General features: G+C 40.5%; 1 protein-coding gene across 22 annotated transcripts in view; it reads right to left on the bottom strand.

The window, feature by feature from the left end:
* ANKHD1 (ankyrin repeat and KH domain containing 1) overlaps positions 1-20,152 on the bottom strand; it is a 122,617-nt gene that overhangs the window by 100,373 nt on the left and 2,092 nt on the right. For 20 of the 22 annotated variants that reach the window (XM_054217828.1, XM_054217827.1, XM_054217829.1 and 17 more), the window contains exon 2: positions 7,815-7,968. In XM_054217828.1, coding sequence (XP_054073803.1) covers positions 7,815-7,968 — 154 coding nt within the window. Of the gene's footprint in view, positions 1-1,831; positions 1,856-7,814; positions 7,969-20,152 lie in introns of all 22 variants that reach the window. The other 2 variants (XM_054217812.1, XM_054217815.1) reach the window with 1 other exon arrangement.

Below are 20,152 nucleotides of genomic sequence, written 5' to 3'. Positions count from 1 at the left end.
ACTTTGTTCTGAACAATTCTAAACCCTGGTTTTATCACCACGCGCTAAGGAAACTACATGACTGACAAACGCAGAAACAATCAAAAATGCAAACTTAAACCCCAAGTCTGCGTAAGTAAGTTTTTTAAATAAACTATTAATAGAGTCTTCTTGCAGGAGATACAAGCAAGATACACAGGCTTTTCTACCTGCTTACTCCTTCCTCGCTCTCCTGATGCATTCAGGGAGACAAGTTACATTTTGATGAACTCAAGCCTGCAAATGCAGTAACTGCTCCATTCCACCAGGTTAACACCTACCTCCCCTCTCACACTGGCGTCACAAAGAACCGTCAGCAGCCACCAGCTCAGAGAGAGCAAGCATGCATGCGAACGACACAGAACAACACTGAAAAAAATACTATACCGTGCTTAAATAAGATAAATTCTGTGGTAAGACATTTGGGTCAACAGCAATTTTTACCAGATATTAGCTTTAACCAACCTGTGGTTTGAGCTAATATTTTTTTTTTTTTCCTGTACCCGATTGATATCACAGCCCCACATAACCAGCTTACCTGCTAGAGTGCTGTGCAAGATCTTTATTTACCAACTCTAGCACAAATCTCAAGACAACCAAAACAAAACCTTACTTCAAGGTACTGTCAACAAACAGGAGTTTGTTGGCTCCTGTACTGGCCGTCGCACAATTGAGCCCCCGTAGCCTGGAAGGGGCACAGCTCCCCAGCACACACCACAGCGCTACACTGCCAGCAGCAACGCGGAGCCCAGTGCAAGCTTCCGCATCCCACTGCAAAGCCTGAACGCGATTATTTTCACTTTGATGGATAAAGGAAGCATACATTTTTATTTAAAAAAAGAAAAAAAAGAGTAGCATCTCCTCTTGGTAGAGGCTAACCTCCATCTCAATTCAAGCATTGCACAGGCCTGTCAATAAAGCACTGCTTTTTTTTCTCCTGCTCAAACCCCCCCTACTTTCCTCCTTTGGCCGAGGCTACTCCAAGTCCTAATATAACAAGAAGTCCTGAAAACAATACCGAATGGTAAAGAGTTTTTAACCAGGAACATCCCCATATTGGAAGAGGAGAGCAAAGGGGATTTCATCTTGCAGAAGAATCCAACTTGCATCAAAAATAAAATATGGCAGAAGTAAAATAGAAAGGAGAAGTAGAGTTGTTAAAAAATACATGTACAGGACTTTGAAAAAATCACGTCAAAAGGATAACTGCACAAGTTGTTTACAGTATGGCTGTGGAGCACTGGCTGATTAACAATGACCTCTGAGATATATATAGACAGATATATAGATATATATAAATATGCAGACAACTTAAGAGACTGAGGATTAGCCTGACCAATGTTAATACTTCACAAATTGGAAATTATAACCCTTTGTCTCGTCTCTTCCCACTCCCCATCCCCACTGAAGAAAAGTTAAAATCTCGGAGTCAAAGAAATTCCTTTGCCAAGGAATTCCAAAAGCACAGTGTTCAGATCCCACACGATAATTTAGCTATATGATACCTAAAAGTATCAATTTAAGTGTTACAACAATGAAATGGTTCTTCACAGCAAAATCAAACGGAAAAAGAGCCAAAAAATATGAAGTTGGTATATTTAACACACTTTCAAAGTATGGAAGTTAATTTCAGTAAGAGCAGGGTTAGACTAGACATTTTCTAATCTAAAAGCCTACTAGATTAGAAAAAAAGATATTTAAATCATGCAAAACCTCAGAGAAATCTAATATTAATAATTCAGTTACATGCACAAAATTCAGACAGCTTATCCAACTTACTCAAAAGCACAATATACCTGTACATTTCACATACCATATATTCCTTCCCACTCTGAATCTTTAGATGGTGAAGAAAAGAAATAAGCAAGTCACTGTAATGTGCCAGTATCTCAAAAAGCAAAAGTTTTCCAGTTAACATGACAGTGCTGATTTCAGTAGTAGTACAGCTTTCATCTCTAAAGAAACGCCGAGAACAAAGCCTATTTGAACTTTCTTAATGAAAACTGTTCCTCTTATTTGAGCTGCATACTGTATCCATATAACACCAAGTATTTCAGAACAGATAAAATTAGGGTGAAAAGCCTTTCTTGGTTTAAAAAAAAATACATATGTATCAGTAAAAATAGTTGCACTAAGGGTAAGACTTCTGCCATGATGAAGGCAGCTAAACACACTTCAAATTTGTAAAAAAGTAGCAATATCAATAAAGTTCCATCTTTGCTCAAATTCCAGCAATCCTCTCTTGGGTTCCCCCCAATAAAGAACCTATTTTTCTTTTTCATTCAAGAACATTGACATGGATCTAGAAACGTGTGTTACGTTCCACGAGCACAGAGGTACAGCCATTAAATTGACAAACATGAGTTGTCTGTTTTCTGCAGCCCTGAACTTCTACAGTTTGAAGTGGAGCTTGGATAACCCTTCAGAGGTTAAGTTCCTGATGATTAGGTGCCCACCTCCATTTCAATCACAAATTACTCCTGAGTCCTAAGAAAAGAAGCACCAGGTCCACACGTGAACATTCTTGATCAAAGAATGTATCTAGCCCAGTCTCTGACGCTTTCCAAGGGTTTTTTCCAATGCAGGATGAAAGCAAACTGTCCACCTTTTGAGCTGTTCTTTTAGACCACAGCTCACTGCCCAGTAGTGCTGGATCACAGGTCTATCTATTTGCAGCCCAGAAGGCCAACCGCATCCTGGGCTGCATCAAAAGAACCGTGGCCAGCAGATCCAGAGAGGGGATTCTCCCCCTCTGCTCTGCTCTGGTGAGACCCCACCTGGAGTGCTGTGTCCAGCTCTGGAGCCCTCAGCACAAGGAGGACATGGAGCTGTTCGAGCGGGGCCAGAGGAGGCCACGGAGATGCTGGGAGGGCTGGAGCCCCTCTGCTGTGGGGACAGGCTGAGAGAGCTGGGGGGGTTCAGCCTGGAGAAGAGAAGGCTCCAGGGAGACTTTAGAGCCCCTTCCAGTCCCTAAAGGGGCTCCAGGAAAGCTGGGAAGGGGCTGTTGGCAAGGGCATGTAGTGACAGGACGAGGGACAACGGTTTAAACTAGAGCAAGGCAGGTTAGACTAGACATTAGGAAGAAGTTCTTTACACTGAGGGTAGTGAGACACTGGCCCAGGTTGCCCAGAGAGGTGGTGGAGGCCCCATCCCTGGAGACATTCAAGGCCAGGCTGGATGAGGCTCTGAGCGACCTGATCTAGTTGAAGATGTCCCTGCTGACTGCAGGGGGGTTGGACTAGATGGCCTTTAGAGGTGCCTTCCAACCCAACACGTTCTGTGATTCTATCTTGTTGCATTCAAGCCCTCTAATGTTGGGGGAAACAAATATAGTTTACTTCATTTTATTTTAATCAAAAAAACCCTTGCTATTAGTGAATAATGAATGGGTTTGGTCACATCACAAAAAAAAAAAAAAGCAGATGTGGTCGGCAGCTTGGAAAGTGAGTAAATAGAGAGAGATATACACACACTGGAAGGCATTCAATTTTACAATTGCTGAATCTCACCCTGTCCTTTCAGTTTATCCTAAAGCAGGCAGATTTTATCTGGGCCCATTCATACTTTGACCTGCGTTCTGTATTTCCACCAAGTAGGTGATTACTTCCACTTTCTGCCTTCCCCAGTTCCAGAATACACAACCCATTCCCCACCCCCTGCATCCTGCCAGCTTCCTAAAGAGCCCTCATGCCTGAGTCAACTACTGAAACGCACCAGGTATTAACAGACACTCGTTACTCAAACTGGATTTCTCTTTCACCATTTACAGCGCGTTTAATTCCCCATAGTCTCAAATACACCAAACCATCTATGTGAGGGTCTCTAGTCACCTTTAATCCTGTACTTCAACAGAACAGAAGGATGTATATAACTCTGCTCCCTGTTTGAACACAAGGATGGGCTACTCACATCTGTCTCAATAAGCAAAACCTTGGCTGAACGTGATTCCTCTCCAAAACACCCTGATCTTCCTCACAAGCCTCTTTATAAACAATAGTAGGACACCTAAAGAACTCGCTGCTAACAACGCTCCTCCCTGTGTACTCCACAGGAGCACCAAGTGCTCCAATGCTAGACAAAGAGGTTCTTTACCACTTTCTTCTGCATCTATTTTTGATGCTTCATTGTCAAAGTGCTTCAACATTCAGATTGAGAAGGAGCATGCTCAAAAGATCTGCTGGTAAGGACACAGGCACCCAAGCTATTTCCTCAAGTTAAAAATCAGTTCAGTAACATTCTACGTCACTTCCCAGAAAACTCAGCAAAACCATGCTGAAACACAACAAACAGGATATTTCAACTGCAGGGATTAACATTTTGACTTTTTACAACTTTCTGTGGAATTACGTGTTTTGGGTGCAGAATACACTAAACAGGCAGCTGGGGTTTTTATTTGACCACATGCTTCAGCCAGCACCTTTCTCCGTCCTCTTTAAGAAACAACCTGTACTCCAGAAACAGGACTGCACTATATAAGCAAGTCATTTTCCCTTCCTGATGCCTATAAAAGGCGGGACCAGAAAATGAAACAGCTTTAACCTGTCAAATTTTCTCCAACTCTTTGAAGGTGAGTTTGCCCTTATAAGAACATATGTTGAGGGACCCACGGAGGAACCTGCCAAGAGCAGGAGCTCTGAACACTATACCCATTCATTCACAGCAGCAACGAGCTCTCATCCTCCAGCAGTCAACTACTGCCCCTAGAAAGGAAATCTAATAGGTAACCTCACTGAAGATCCACAAAAGAACCAGGTCTGACTGTTCAGACGTGGAGTATTATTTTAAGAAATCAACAGTAGCCTAATTAACAGTGGAGCTGAATGTTTCTAGTGCAGAATATGAATCCACAGTCAGAACACTAAGAATCTGTTTAATTACAGTCTGAAAAACAGAAACATGTCCAAAGAGTATGGTTCTCTTTCCATAGGTTATTTTCCCTATAAATCACTTCTTTGTCACTAGGAATCAAACTGAAAGTACACGAAAGACTCTGTTTGTTTAGGATAACATCACCAAGAACAGGATTCAACTGTTTCAATTTATCTTCAATTTCTGAAGATGAAAACAACTCATATTTATCACATTCATAGAACAGTGAAGCCTCTCAGTCTTCAGAATGTAAAACTATTTTTTTTTTCATAAAGTATCACAGACAGTTGTTTAAAGATAGTAGTTGTTCATTAACAAAGTGCCTGTGCTTTGCTTAAACAGATTACAGATGGAAGTATGGTTGTCCAAACTAAAGCTAATCAGCCAGATTTTCGGAAGACATAGTAAACATAAGGAATCTAACCGCTGCTCGTGTGCGTATGTATATGTACGTATACTTGCTGCTATGCTGAGGGGGGCAAGGCACAATCCTCTTGCCAGAAATTCTACTTAAGTCTGTCACCCTCCGCATCCAAAACCACAAAACATTTTAAGTCTTCTTGGAAATAAACACGTTGAACTGCAAAAAAATATCCAGCACTCTTACGATGGGTAAATATAGTGTATATAAACATTTTTAGGCAGTTCAACTAACCTCTGTCCTCTACACTTGCATAAGCAGGCCTAACTGGCTCTCAAATCAAGACAGCTACTTAAAACCAAAACAAAACTCCTACAAATCTTAGAGTGCGATGGTTGAAAATCACTTCTGCATAAGAAATTTGAAGAAGAACTCCCATCTGGCTACAGTTGCTAGAACTTACCTCCCCGAATTAACAAACAGCATGTCCATGTGAGATCTGAGCACTAAAGGGTTCACGAAGAATGAGCAAAACGAGTTTTGCAAGTCATACTCATTAAGGTCCTAATGACGCAGCCACGAATCCTGCATGTGAGAAACCCTAAGAAACCTGAGACACTAAACACAAGACCAATTTTCCTCTAGGTTGTACGTTAGGATAAAGCCTCCCACAAGGAGAGGGGATCATCACAACGAAGGCCAAGCTACCCTGGAAACCACATCAGACAAGGATGTAGCTAAACTACTTGTTCGAGCAATAGTTCTGCCATCTGCTTTTGCAATGCTGGGGACTAAAATAACTAAATAATACGAAGAAATCACTTGGTTTGGACAAAGTGCAAACCAATACAACATCCCAACACCAGGCTGCTTTGTTTCTTGCAACGATGGAAGCCTAGAAGCTCACTTAAGGTTACACGGGTATTTTTAGCCAAACCAGGCAGAGAAATCCAGTGAAGATATTAGAACATGTCCCAGAAACACTAGCTTCTTTTTCACTTTCAAATTATGGCTTTTGTTAATAAACTACCAGATTCTTAGGGTCTCCTTTAGGTTAGCCTAATGATATTTTTAGTGTTCAAATTCACAGTGGGAAAGACAAGTGCTGCTTAAATAGAGAACTTTCTTCTGATCTCACACATTCATCAAGTGGTATTAATTTTGTCCCGTCTTTTTCGAGAGGGAGCTCCCAAACAAAACCACTCTTTTTTTTGATTTGCTCTTCTTTCCAGGTTCCTTCTGTTCTGCCCATTTTCTACATCCTTACTCCAAGCACTCGGGGAATCAAAGCGTGGAAACCTCAGATTAAAAACACACCATCTAATCCCGGGGACAACTGGCCAAGTACTGCTTAGAAATCTAAAGAAACCATTCTGACAGGGACTACAAAAAGCAGTGGTACCTTCTAAATTTGTTAAATACCATGAAATCATTTTGAACACCGCAACCCTAGACTGACTGCCCTTGTAACACCAGACATCAGATATCTCCACTGACAATTTATAAAGCTAGCAACAGATTTTAGGACACACCAGCCATCAGATACATGAGAGAAACTGAAACTGATTTTCATTTTTAAAAGTGCTTAAAAGGAGATCAGACTATTCAAATTCTCTTAGTGTCCGGAGTATCCCAGAAATAGTCTATCTTCCCTGCAAAGCAAAGTTCAGTCCCTAAGAGTTACATGAGGTTAGAATAATTTTAGAGGTCCACCTTTAATTAGTCTGCTGCAACTTTCTGCTGACAAAAGCTATGCTATGTTGCAAGCTGGGTTGTTGTTTTTTTTTCAAATTCAAAATGCAAAGATAGCCCAAAGCTTGAGTCCCTTGCCCCCTTTGCTTCCTCAGGATGAAGTTTTCCCTCTAAAACTGTAAATAGCTTTACATCTAAACATCCCCAAAAATAAATGCTATTTCATCTGTCTCTTAAGTGTGTTCAAAGCTAAAGTCTGAAAACTCTAATTTCAGCACACTACTACTAGTCTGAGTATGCACCCATAATGATCAGGTCGGATTTATTTCAAAGCAGGGTTTTTACATCTTTTTGTCCTTGGGATTTTGAAACTGACAGATAATTTGCAAATCCATTGCAAACACGGGAGTCACAAACCCCTGAGAGACTTAAATTAGTCAAGCTTTCACTATAAAAGTAACAAACGTAGTGGCACTACGTTCACCTAGTCCGGTCCTGAAACATGAACATTAAATACATATTTTCCAACAATTGTATCTCAGAACTACAGAATGGAAAAATATTTTTGTGAAAGTCAAAACAGAGAAACAAGTATTTCACCTGTAAATTTTGTGAGTAATGAATTAATAATTACATATTGACCAAAGCCACAGAAAAAAGTGACATTTTAGCAAGTATACTTCCTTCCATTCTCACCCCCTTTAATCCTCCCTCTGGTAACACATGTAATCTCATCTGGTCAATGAAATAACCATTTAATTCAAATGAACTTTTCTAACTTCGTATATACAGAAAGAGTAGACCAAGCAACCCTCAACACCTGTAAGAATTATGTGCAAGTTGGGTTCGGAAAAACACGATACAAAGAAAGTACCTGCTGCCTCCAGTAAGGCTTCTAGTCTTGCTTGTGTTTCTGGATCCACGGTTCTCAAGTCCGCACCTTCTGCAGCACTCGATAAGAATAACTCCGACGTGGTTTTAAGTACTGGGTTATCAAGATCTTCTTGGTCCAAAATAAATGATTCAACCTGTTTGCCAAGTTAGAAAAATCGTTTTATCATTTTTGAAGTTGTATACTAAATCTAAAATATTAGGAAAAAACAACACAAAATAATTCAATTGTACTATCATAATCACGTTTTAACTGCAGAGATCATAGGACACACCCATAAAAGTCATCCGGTCAACTCACTGAGAAGGTAGTTGAAATCACAGAAGAAAAAAACTCTACATGAAACACAGTTTATTGTAAAAATTACAATTAACAAGATCTTAAACTACAGCAAAAGCAAGTCAGATTAAATACTGAAAAAAAACGTTACCCACATTTGGACAGTTAACCACCAAAACAGACTGCCACAAGAGGCTGCAGCATCTTTGTCACCAAAGTCTGTCTACCTTGTTGTGAAAAAAAGCTGTCAGTAATGACTTCCATATAGCTGAACCTATGAGAGACAGGAGGTTTCCTGAGATGCCTTTCAGTTCTATTTTAAAAGTAATTTCAAGTAAGGTAGCACAAGGATTTTGTTTGTTTTGAGTAGAAGCACCACAGCTGAACAGAAAGTTGGCTCTGCTCTACCCCAAACCAGAAAAATTCAAACCTAAAACGTCTGTTTCAAAGCTGGTACTTAGTATTACCGCAGTCATTAATGTTTTCTAGACAAGAACAGATATGCAGAACAATTAAGCAAGCAGGTATTCCAACCGAGCAGCAATAATGCCGTCCCACCAGTGGCCCACATGATCTGCAAATACAAGCTCATGGAATTACTCAACATAACACACTGTAGTTTTATGACAGCTCGCCAGAGTAAACAAGGAGGATACCTGACTCATACTCTAATGAGAGCAGAACTACATTTCAGAATCTGTCCCAAATTCAGACATAATTTCCTCTATTTTCAGTAATATTTTAAGATTAAAAAAACACTATTTCGTAATTAGACATTATCTGTTCAGCACTACCAGTGCTTTAAATATGCCGTAGAAATGAAACATGCCTGTCATACAGCCATTGCTGCCCCTTCCCGCTCCATGCCCCAGTCTCATCTTCCTTCCTCTGTTTTCCCCTAATACTTCCCCGTATCTTTCTCATGCCAGCAGTAATCTATCGTCATATTCAGTCCTATCACGCAACATCCCACGAAAGGGACAGTTTCTAATTCAAAAAAAAAAAAAAAAATCAAATCAGGCCATCTGCAAATTCATTAAGTGCCCCATTATGTGAAAAATGTTAACAGGAGTCTGGAGAGCTACATAGAGCACTGCTATTCAGGAGCAACTCGTGTTATTTCTTCTCTCTTTTGATATGTAAATATTCTGTAACACTATCGCCGGTGTCCGAGCCAAGCCGTGGGTGCCCAGTGGAATGCAGCGCGAACACACGAATACAATGGGCACCAGGGAGAAAGAGCGGGTTTGGGGAACACAGCACATGAGCTCCACATCTCAGCGGATATGCACGACACTGGCTAACTCACAGGTATCATTATTCTTATATCTTGTGTGCCAAGGCATAAACATGACAGCTAGGACAGCAGGCTACAATTCGGGGCTCGAGGAAGCAAGATTCCTAGGTTAGTCCAGACAACGGTCCCAAAATAAGAGGACTGTAACGTTAAACAAGCAGAAAATTAGTGACGTAAAGCAGCGATACGCATTTTTGCTACAAAGAGGAGCTATTTACAAGTCATAGCAAAACATGTCCCTACAGTCAGATTCCCCTCTGCAGCACTTAAACTGCAGGTTACGTCCAGCCAGGCAGCTTGAGGACTCCCTGCGGGCATCAGCTCTGATGCAAAACTGACTTCTGGGAAAATTCACCCTTATCTACAAGGAGTACCTCAGGATTTTTCTTTTTCTGCCCCGAGACGGCACAAGGCACTTTGCCTCACCAATATGCTAGAAATATTATTCCAATTGCAACAATTTTGTGTGACCTGGTGACTGGCAGAAAATCCCACTGTGTGCATAAGTGATTATTCGTTATATATTGTTGATAACTACATACACGAAGTTTTCTTTTTCAATTACTCCCCTAAATTTAGCAGCAGTCCTCCCTTCTGAAGACCTATCAAAAGGGGTAAAAATGCCACCTACCACTGAAGCAACCGCGCTTACAAACAACAAACGCTGCAGAAACACTCCACGTGGCTTCTGGCAAGCTGTAACTTTCCGCCTCAGAAGAGCCTGACAACACCCAGGCAGAGGTAAGCACATCAGCCTTGTGCCGACCTTCCAGAAGTGGCCCCACTCCAAGTTTTACACCTCCATTTTTTGACACGTTGGTAAAGATATGGATCATTTTCTCCCTGACCACCGCCGGCCAAGCTCACTTGTATATATTTACAGGACATTGCCTGCAACAATGCACCTCTTGAACCTAAATCAGTGCTAATTCCCCATTCACAAATACTCTATCAACTTGCAAGGAAGTACATTTTGCATACAGGAATCCCTAAAAAAGTCTGTCCTTTTAACACCGATTATGCAAACACTAGTTAAAATTAATTACATATACTTTACTTGGGGTACAAGCTGGGTAATACTGGGGCAGTCTGTTCTTTTCACCCCTCTTTTCAACTCTTACTGCCTTTCAGCTCTTCTTTACGTTTGCAACTCTACTTCCAGAGACTCGCACATTTAAAATCTCACACAAAAATCTTGCTTCATATACGGTACTTTCATCTTAGTTTTATACCACAGCAAGAAAAGGCAGCTGCTTTCATTATTTCTGCACGTGTTGAGCATCAATTTTTAGTTTTTGTTTTGATTTTTAGTAAGAGCTTAATAACATACCACAATACAAATATGACTTGAGTGTGAAAATACTGAAAATCCATATGCAAAATGTTAAAATAGCTGTACCATTGCCAGTCTCCCAGAACCAGTTTCAATGCATTTTCGAATCAGAACGACTGACATTGGTGTAAATCAATAGTTTCTCAGACACTAACACAAGGCTAGAGAGGATGAACAGTTGGAGACCTAATCGCTAATAGCAGAGGAAGAAACTACCTAATCAACCAGATGTCTCTTGTAAATTAAAGTGACCTGTGCTGATCACATACTAATAATTTAAAAAAATAAAAATTTAAAAAAAAAAAAATCAAACTACCCCAAATATATCAAACAAATTTTAGTTTTTCAACAAAAAATAAGCTTGGGGGGGGAACCACAAAACCACCACCAATCCAACCAACCATTTCATGTTAGCATTCTTGGAAGACTTAATACACTGCTCATGTGGCAAAATTTAGGCACTCTGCTGTATCCTAATCAGATCTGCAGCAAAGTGATAAAGTAACCAGTCACTGTGCTATTTTTGGATTATTTTGCGAGCTGCTTTGGGCAGTTAATAAGCACCTTACTTGGTAAGGCTCATTAGGAACACATGGATTCAAGACATTGTTCCAACTGCCAGAACAATTGCAACTAGGGATAGTTCCCAAGGGGAACCCAAGAAAGCTGTCAGCTGCATGGGACCTGAGGAGAGGGCGCTGTGCACCGGCCTGCTTCCCTCCATCCTCGTGTTTCACCTCATCCACAGGAACCACGGACCTTTCCTGAAGTCCTGCCAAGGACTGCAGCAGCTCACAGCTCTGCAGATCCAGTTACACCACTGGTTCCTCCCTCCATAGCAGCTACCTTCACAGCTATTTGGCCTCAACTACATCAGTATTTATACGTTAATGCCTTGACTGAGTTTACCTCAGGTCAGGGGTACGTAAAGGCACTTAGCAAGCCCTAACATCACAACTAACGTTAGCAATTCTTGCAAGATGGGCAATGACATACAGGGTTTGAAACACGTTTCTAATATTAAGTCTAAACTGATCTTTCCTAGGTAGCACTACTGCAAAAAAGTGCTTTTCCCAGAACAGCCCAGACCTGCTCGCAAATAACCTGTTACTGACACAAGTTACAAAAAAGCTTCCTGTTGTAGCAGTACCAGAACCATAGTTTCTGAAAACAGTTTCTCCAATTAAAAAAAAAAAAAAAAAGTTCCACCCCAAGAAGACAGAAGCCACTCAGATCTGTGAATCACCAAGAGATCATCTTCCAGTGATGGCCCTACGGTGATGGTCCCCTATCCTAACAGGGTGCTTGGGGACATCGCCACCTCAACAGAGAAAACACAGACTATGTGAAGCGTCATTTCCAGTCACTGCTCATCTTGTGACAAGTCAGGCAGCTATCAGACTCTTTCATGGGTCAATTTAGCACATCAAAAAGTGATAAAACTCGAGGGGGGGGGCGAGAAATAATTTTCTACCACTTTACTGACTGTTATAGACTTACAAAGGGGGCTGGTAAACTGGAACATCGTTCTTCTGGGAATAGTGAGCTCCCTGTGAGGGTACAAACCTGACTGCCCTCCCGCATTTAAGCGGAGCTGTTAGTACACGCACACCGGCTCACCTTCGCAGCCTACAACAGCAGCTCTGTAGGCAGTAAATTAGATTGGGGGGGTGGGGGAGAGGAGGGGTGCAAATCTATTTAGCTCCAATTACAATAGGAAGTTGACTAACTCGACGCAGGATTAACTAAAGGAGAGCCTTTATTCCAATACATACTAAGCAATTATTAGGTAATGAACAAGCGGCTACACGGTCTAGGCTGTTGATAAAGTCATTTCAAAACCGGGGTTCATTTTGCAAAGGCTGCTATAGCTACAACGTAAATAAAGACGGACACAACTTTGTGCGGTGTCGCTGGAGACAAGGACAGTGCCTCTCACGCACAGTGTGGTCCAGAAGCCTGACATCCGTGTATAAAATTGTGCCACGCGTTCGTGATGTGTTAGCACACACTCCAACAGATCCCAGCGTCCAGTTCAGCTGACCAGAGCGACGGGCGAGACAAGCAGCAAGGTGAGAGGCCCGACGTCTGTATGGCAGCTCCTCCCTGCTCAGGCCAGCCCCTTCAAAGGATCTCGAGCCTGGCACCCCGCGTCGCTTGTCAATTCTCAAAATTATGGCTAGTATTTGAAACATGCAGATAGAACTGTAAATCAGAATCAATGTTCTATGGGACTACTCCTCCGTGACAGAGACTGTTGATCCTGGGTTTTCAATTTTCTTGCACTAAAAGCATAAGCAGGCATTCATAAGCAAGCGTCTGTCAAATGGTTCACATAAATTTAACCACTTACCTAATTTCTCTCTTAAGCAATCAACTGACACTAGATACCCTTATGCCAATCTAAGTAGTTTTGAATACTACAAATTACACTTTATCACACGCCCCTGGACAGAGATGTCTGATTTATGGTTCTTCCACAAACAAGAAATCTCAAAAAAGAAATTCTTTTCTATTAAAACATTGTTCCACACCAATAAGCCCAAGAACATAACTGCACCCCCAGTTAACCCTCAAACACCTAAGCCACAGAACACACAGATTGAGTCCTCTTGGTGCAAGAGGCTGCCAACATTAAAAAGTTTCTGCATAGCAGAAAAAAAAGCATTACTCATTTCAGTCACTACTGAAAAAAAAAAAAACACAAACTGTTAAAAACCAGCCTGCAGCCATCACATATTCAATGTCTGATAAACAAAAATAATTATGACTAAGTTTTCCTGATGTACAAGTGAATCTTTTGCAGCAAGAGCTGCCATTTACAGACCTGGAACTGACAACTGAAGTATATTCAAAATTCACATGAATTCCAGTAAATCAAGTGCCTGTTCTTGACATGTACAGTCTTCATACTGAAGAAAATCATTAAATGGAGACCAGTAAACCTTACTAAAACAAGCATCACTTACACTAAGCACTCCTTATTTTCATGTGTTCTATCTCAGTCTGCTCTAAATCATGTTTCCAGCGCTCCACCTTCCCCATACGCGTTAAGGTTCCCTTCTGCCCCCTGTTTTTTTCTATCTAATAATCCTGCAGAAACATCCCCTCTTCTTTCCTTACTTCAAACCAAGAAACAGCAGGTGTAACTCTATAGTCTGATTTATTAGAATATAAAACAAGATTGTTACATCAATTTAGCCATGGCTTTCAGGGTGGGATCCTTGCTCAAGTATTAAATCCCAGGCATTAAAACCAAGTGAAGGAAACTTCAAAACAGAAGATGACCAAATGCATTTATTTGCTGGTGTAAAAGCTCACACCCATCCAAGATGGGAAATATTCTAAGTCACCTTCTTGGGAATGACTGTTTAAGATCTCTTGTCAATTCAAAGGGACGCAGTGCTTAAAAAAAAAAAAAAAAATCATACAAGCAGATCTGATGAACGTAGCCCAGTCTAGTAATTCAATAACCTGTTTCCAGGCCACCTATATGTTTCAGAGAAGAGTCTCAACATTTAAAGTGACTAATTAAGTTACCTGGAGGCTTATACCAAACGGAAAATCATACTGGGCTTTCTGCTATTCTCAAAGCTGAGGCTAGTGGTAGCTATTTTTTCAAGGCCTGTACAAACAGGTTTGTGCATGCTCTACTACTGCAAAACCAGCAGAAACCATAATGTAACTACTGATCCATCAGTTAGCCATTTAAAAGAAACAATCATAATGGGCAACACAGCAGATCCCTACCTAAAATATGACCCACTGAAAACTCAAGATGTTACATTTTAAAGCCCTTTTACTGTTACTATTTTAGAAAAACAGTAAAAAGATGTACATTTATATCAGGTATTGAGTTTACCCTAACAAATACTAAATGTTAAGCATCCGCTTCATAGAATCCCTTTCCTCTTGGCTATCTTGTCTCGCTGTGGATGAACACATGCTCCAAACAGGCGACGCTTTGAAGCCACCATGATCAAGGAACATGGCTGGGAAGCAGGCCATACAGCCCTGAAAGCTGATCTCCTCTTTTCCATTGGTTTGAAATACGACTGATTTACTACCTACCCGCCATGTGACATCATTAGTTTTATTCATGATTTTGGAAAGGGAAGAGTTCAGCAGGGTTAGGGATATTCCTAAAAGAAACTCTTAGTTAATTAGTAATCTCTATGTTTTACTGAAGGCAAATTAGAATAACTTGTGGACCTAGCCGAAACTTAACGGCTATGAAACATGAAAACAACCAGAGACATGCTCTTCAGTTGGCCCACTGTTCATCAGCCAGTAAAACACCTTTTTTTTTTTTTCCACTTGACAAATAGGGAATACTTTTTCCTGCGGGATGCATGTGCAGTTAAGTAACTTTCAAAACCTCCCCTGGTCAGAAGAGCCAGTCACACACGTTCCTTCTCACTTACCACCAGCATTCTGACAAACACAACATAGTAACTCAACCATAAGTAACCCCTCTCAGTCGGGGACACTTTTCCTTCAGATACCGGGATGCTTTGGAAGAGCTAAATATGAAAAGAAGTTTGAAAAAAAAAAATAATCTCCTTAACTCCCTCTGAAAGGCAAAAAGCAAAAATGAGTAAGTGGTCTCATCCCATGAAAAGCAATTAAAAAAATAACAGGATCCAGTACAGGAACCAATTCTTTTATTTGTTTTATGGTAATAGTTGTTTTTTACGTGCATTTGAACAGAAGATGTGCAATACTGAAAAAACAGAGAAAATTTCTAGTATTTTATAAAACTGTTGTTAGGGTAAAAAAAAAAATACAGAAACTATCTATTAATGAGGTATACCAAAAGGTTAGAGTTCAGACAAGCATATTATCCTAACTAAATGAACCCTTAAATCCAAATATTAATTCACCTGTACCTATTTTTTTCCTCTTATTCAGAGGCAGCATGGTTTTATAACATAGATTGCAGTAATAAGGTTGCTACAGAGAAAAACAGTATTTATATCATTTGAAAGTTAAACTAATATTCAGTTTATCACAGAAGACCAGGGTCATATGAGGTATCAATGAGAAAGTTTCTATTTAAGATAACGCCTGAGGTCAGGCACTTTTCAAAAACTTCCTAAATTTACAGAAGTACTTGAACAAATCACTGATTTCTGGAGTTTTGCTTACAGTATCCCATTCCTCACACAGACATTCCCATTAGTGAGATAAGCTTTACATGAGGGCTTTAGATGGCATTTGCATGGTACATGGGCTGCTATTAGGAAAGAAAGTATCCACAGAAGGAAAATGAAAGCACCCTACTGAAGACCGGGGCTTCAGAGCTTAACTTAGACACAGAGTTCTGCAGATAGTCCTCAAGCAAGATGTAGAAGTTATTTTTCTTGCTTCAAGAAATTTTAAGTGGGAAACAAATCTAAGAAAGGCTCCTTTTTCCACTTAAGTCAAACTTGCCTGTTTTAAATCTGAGAGTCACTTTTACCCACCCCCCAAAACAGCTTAACACTTCTGAGGAATCTTCATATATGTTACAAGAACTCACAATGACCTACCAAGATCAAAGCACTCCCTCAACAAGTGTGCCAATTCAGTAATGTCACTGCTCCCTGTTTTGACGGCCAGGCCACATCTGTGCACAGAAAAAGGAGTGCCTTTATATTTCCCTTCCCTCTACACCTACCATTCTTTTAAGCGAATGTCACAGGGATGATGCACAATGTTGCAACAGCATCATCCAGCTGCCCTTACAGCTGTATTTCAGGACCCCCGGAGAGGAGAGAGACGAGCATCCCAATACCAAGTCCACAGGGGAGCAGCTGGGTAACCCCAATTTAAATCAGAACACAACCACTAGTGATCCACCAGCTGCAGTCCTGCCTTGCGCTAATGCACCACCACCCCCCCTCCCCAAGACTGTAACTTGTTGACTGGTGAAACCTATGTGCAAATTTGTAACTAAATATAGATGTTCTGCTAAATTTGGTAAATCTCTCCTTACCAAGGGGTTGTACCGCATATTTATATAATTATACAGTAGTATTTCACATCTTTACTTTCTACACCTATCATTAGAAAACAGTTGCTGACATTTATTTTAGGTCATGTACTCAACTGGGTCAAGCTGCACTGAAGGGAAACTAAAGTTCTGCAAGAAACTTTAGAAATCAGTTCATTTTAAAGTGTTATTGAATAGTAAGTATTAACTGTAACTAGAGTGATTGTTTCTGGCTACCACAGGCCAGACTTTCAAAGTTACTGAGATACCTACAACGATTTTTCCAAGAATTAGATGCCTAATCGGGCTGGGAATGAATGAACACCCTACTAACCAGCTCTCTCTGCATCCTTAAGCATCACACCTCAGTACTTTTGGAAACCTAAACCCATTATCCCTCAACATTTTCCAATCAGTGAATTATTCTTGAAGAAAATTTTCCATTTTGTTCCGCCTCTTGCTTCCTCAACTTCGAAAGAGCTAGCGAAAACAAGAAAAACATCAACTGCTACACTGAAACTTAAATTTTCCGGAGAAAAGCTTTTCTGCCTAATCTTACCTACCTGAATTTGCATCAACTTTTTGAATTTCTGTTCCTTATGGTCAAGAAAATGCTGCTATTTGCATTCTTTCAAATAATACAGAAAACCAAAATGTGTGAGTATTAAATTAACCTCAGAAGTCAAAGATGTATTGTGTATACAATTTAAGAAGCAGTGCCATGTTCACTAACATAGCAACAACTTTAATAGACTACATTGCAAATTTAAAACAAACCACCTAAGTATTCACCCTGAATTCAAAACCCAGTTTAAATATGAAGTGAACTTGGATTTGGGGGGAGGAGGAGGAGAAAGAAAGATTAAGCCCCAGACAAACTCTCCAAGTACTGAACTGATCTGGAGTGCATGCCATTCGACTATTAATTCTACTCATTGTAGGAGGTAGGTTATGCCTGATTTTTAATTATGCTTTATGTAAATATCCCCAGAGGCTTATGCAATAGGTAGAGGCTTAAGTAAGGCAAGCTGGTGGGAGGCAGGCAGCCTGCTCTGGAGAGGGAAGCCGAGAGCTTAGTTGACTCCACAGCCAAGCGGTGGGTGAGCTCCAGTTGTCACTGAAGGCCTCAAACCCCTGAACTACAGAACACAAGAGACTTGCTGCATTTCTATGCTCCCTGCCAAAAGCCACTTACTGAACTGAGCTCCAAGATCCTCTGGTACTTTTGTCAGCACAGCTGGCTTCTCCTACTTGATTTACAACAGATCAGCAAACCGCACAATCCTACGAGCACTAACACTGCCATATTTATCACTTGCTTCAACTCTCCATTTCTACAGTCCAGTTTTTTGCCACGACAGTTTTGGTAAGGACCTGCATGCTCCATGGCCAGAAGCCCTCAACCACCAAGGACCCTATGGACTTCACATACGTGCACTATTACTCACCACCCTGCCAGCACACCTTCACCTTGACCTACAGGCTTCACAACTAGCATGGAGGAGGCTGTTTAATACTCATGCCTTTGGCACCACTTGAAATGCCAGCAAAATTCACAATGACTGGTAATAATATACTTAAAATTGCACCAAAATCTCACTCTAAACAAGTTGCGGCTGTGTTCAAAACCTGATCAAGCTTAGAAGGCAACCAAGCAAGTATTTACACTGAAGTCAAAACCACCTCGTCTCTCAGACTGTGACCAGTGGCAAAAGTTTCCCAGCGGCTTCCCCTCTGTTTTACTCAGAAATAGCATAAAGCCTCCTGGCCTCGTCCTTCCATGCCCAAAGGCATGCTTCAGCTTGCAATTGTTCCTATTTGCATGTGATAATTTTAACTGGTAATTCTAGAAAATATTCTGTACAGCTGCATTTAAATTTCACCTTGCAGACCTGATACAACTCATTTATACGGGATCCACTTCAGTCCCTGGTTTCCCAGCCAGCAGCCTGGTGACTACCATAAGCAGGCGCTGAGCTAGGAAACCAGAAAGCTTTGATTTTTCTACCAATTCTGCAAGGCAGGATAAATGCGGTACACTCTCTTCACCATCTTCACCAGTAAAACGGGGACAGTACTCCCACTGTTTAGTACTTGAAGATCTGATGTAAGAAATGCAATATATTTTCAAAAAAGTTAAGCTAAAATATATTGCTGTCTTCATTCTCTAGATAAATACTTCATTACACTCTTCATCCTGCACTTCCATGATAATTTTCTTTTCTACCTAATTTGCCATTTTGACTAATCCAATTATTTTAGCATATTAAACTCAGACTAATACAATGATACAAAACCTAAACACCACTGCAGACACACAACAGAGCCTACATAATATTGTACCATTATTTTTATGACTTCAAAAGTAGAGAAAAGAGTACATATCAAGGCAGCAAGGCAAACGCTCACTTTATTTATTTTAATTCTCCCTTCTAGTTCTCACTAATTCCACTTACTGGTAATAGCTGAAGGCATACACCCAAATCAGTGACTCATGGCACAAGACCACAGTCCAAACAGTCACTGGGTTTTCAAAGCAGTGCTGTTCAAGAATTGCAATGTTCCACCCCAGGAGTTTAATTGCCTTTTCTTTATTAAAAAAAAAAAAAAAAGAGCCCCAAAAAACCAACCACAGAACCCCAAAAATAACACTGACAACAGGTGCTTCTTTAGTTCTTCTACATACACAAGAAAAAAAATTTAAAAAAAAAATAATTCACTCTTGGTCCTCCCAGCCATACCCCATAGTCTAGCAAGGCGGCACAGACGTGAGGCACATCCTTCCCACCCATGCTTCTTCCCCAGGTTACTCTCCACAACAAGAAACACAAGACAGAAGAACTCCCCAGGCAATTTCAGCTTCAAGATTAGCCCCACTCCTCTACCCGTGTTCTGGAAATCTCCAAGTATTTTAATTACAACTTAATTTTTTTTGTTACATATTTTAAATAAGAAAGCTTTTCCCAGGTTTTTTAAATGAGTAATTTTACTTTAACAGCAGTTTGGGAACCTTGATTTTTTTTTTACCTCAATGCCAACCTCCCAGACACATTACTTATAATAGGCTGTCTTTCTTAATACTTGCTTTTAGTCAAAAGACCAATGGAGTGCTTAGTAAATACCTTAGCTGTTCAATCTTCACATCCTTTAAATAATGGGGCAGGTTCAAAAGTGACAAGCTTTCAAACCATAACTCTGCTCATCTTGTAAAGAGCCATAAACACTCTGATACAGCCCACCTTCCCTCATTTTCCAGGTTCTGTAACTACTGCTTTGTATCTTCAAAGATACATTAAAATGTGACATAAAAGACATCCTAGAGAGCAGAAACTCATAAATTACTTGCACCCTATTCTATCTACAGTAGGCCTTCCAGCTCCCCAGCAGAACAGGTACTTACTTCAACGTAATCCCACATCAATGTATGTTCAGGATAC

This window comes from Rissa tridactyla, chromosome 11 (assembly GCF_028500815.1).
Source record: "Rissa tridactyla isolate bRisTri1 chromosome 11, bRisTri1.patW.cur.20221130, whole genome shotgun sequence".
Lineage (NCBI taxonomy): Eukaryota > Metazoa > Chordata > Aves > Charadriiformes > Laridae > Rissa > Rissa tridactyla.
This window is presented reverse-complemented; position numbering and strand designations above follow the sequence as displayed.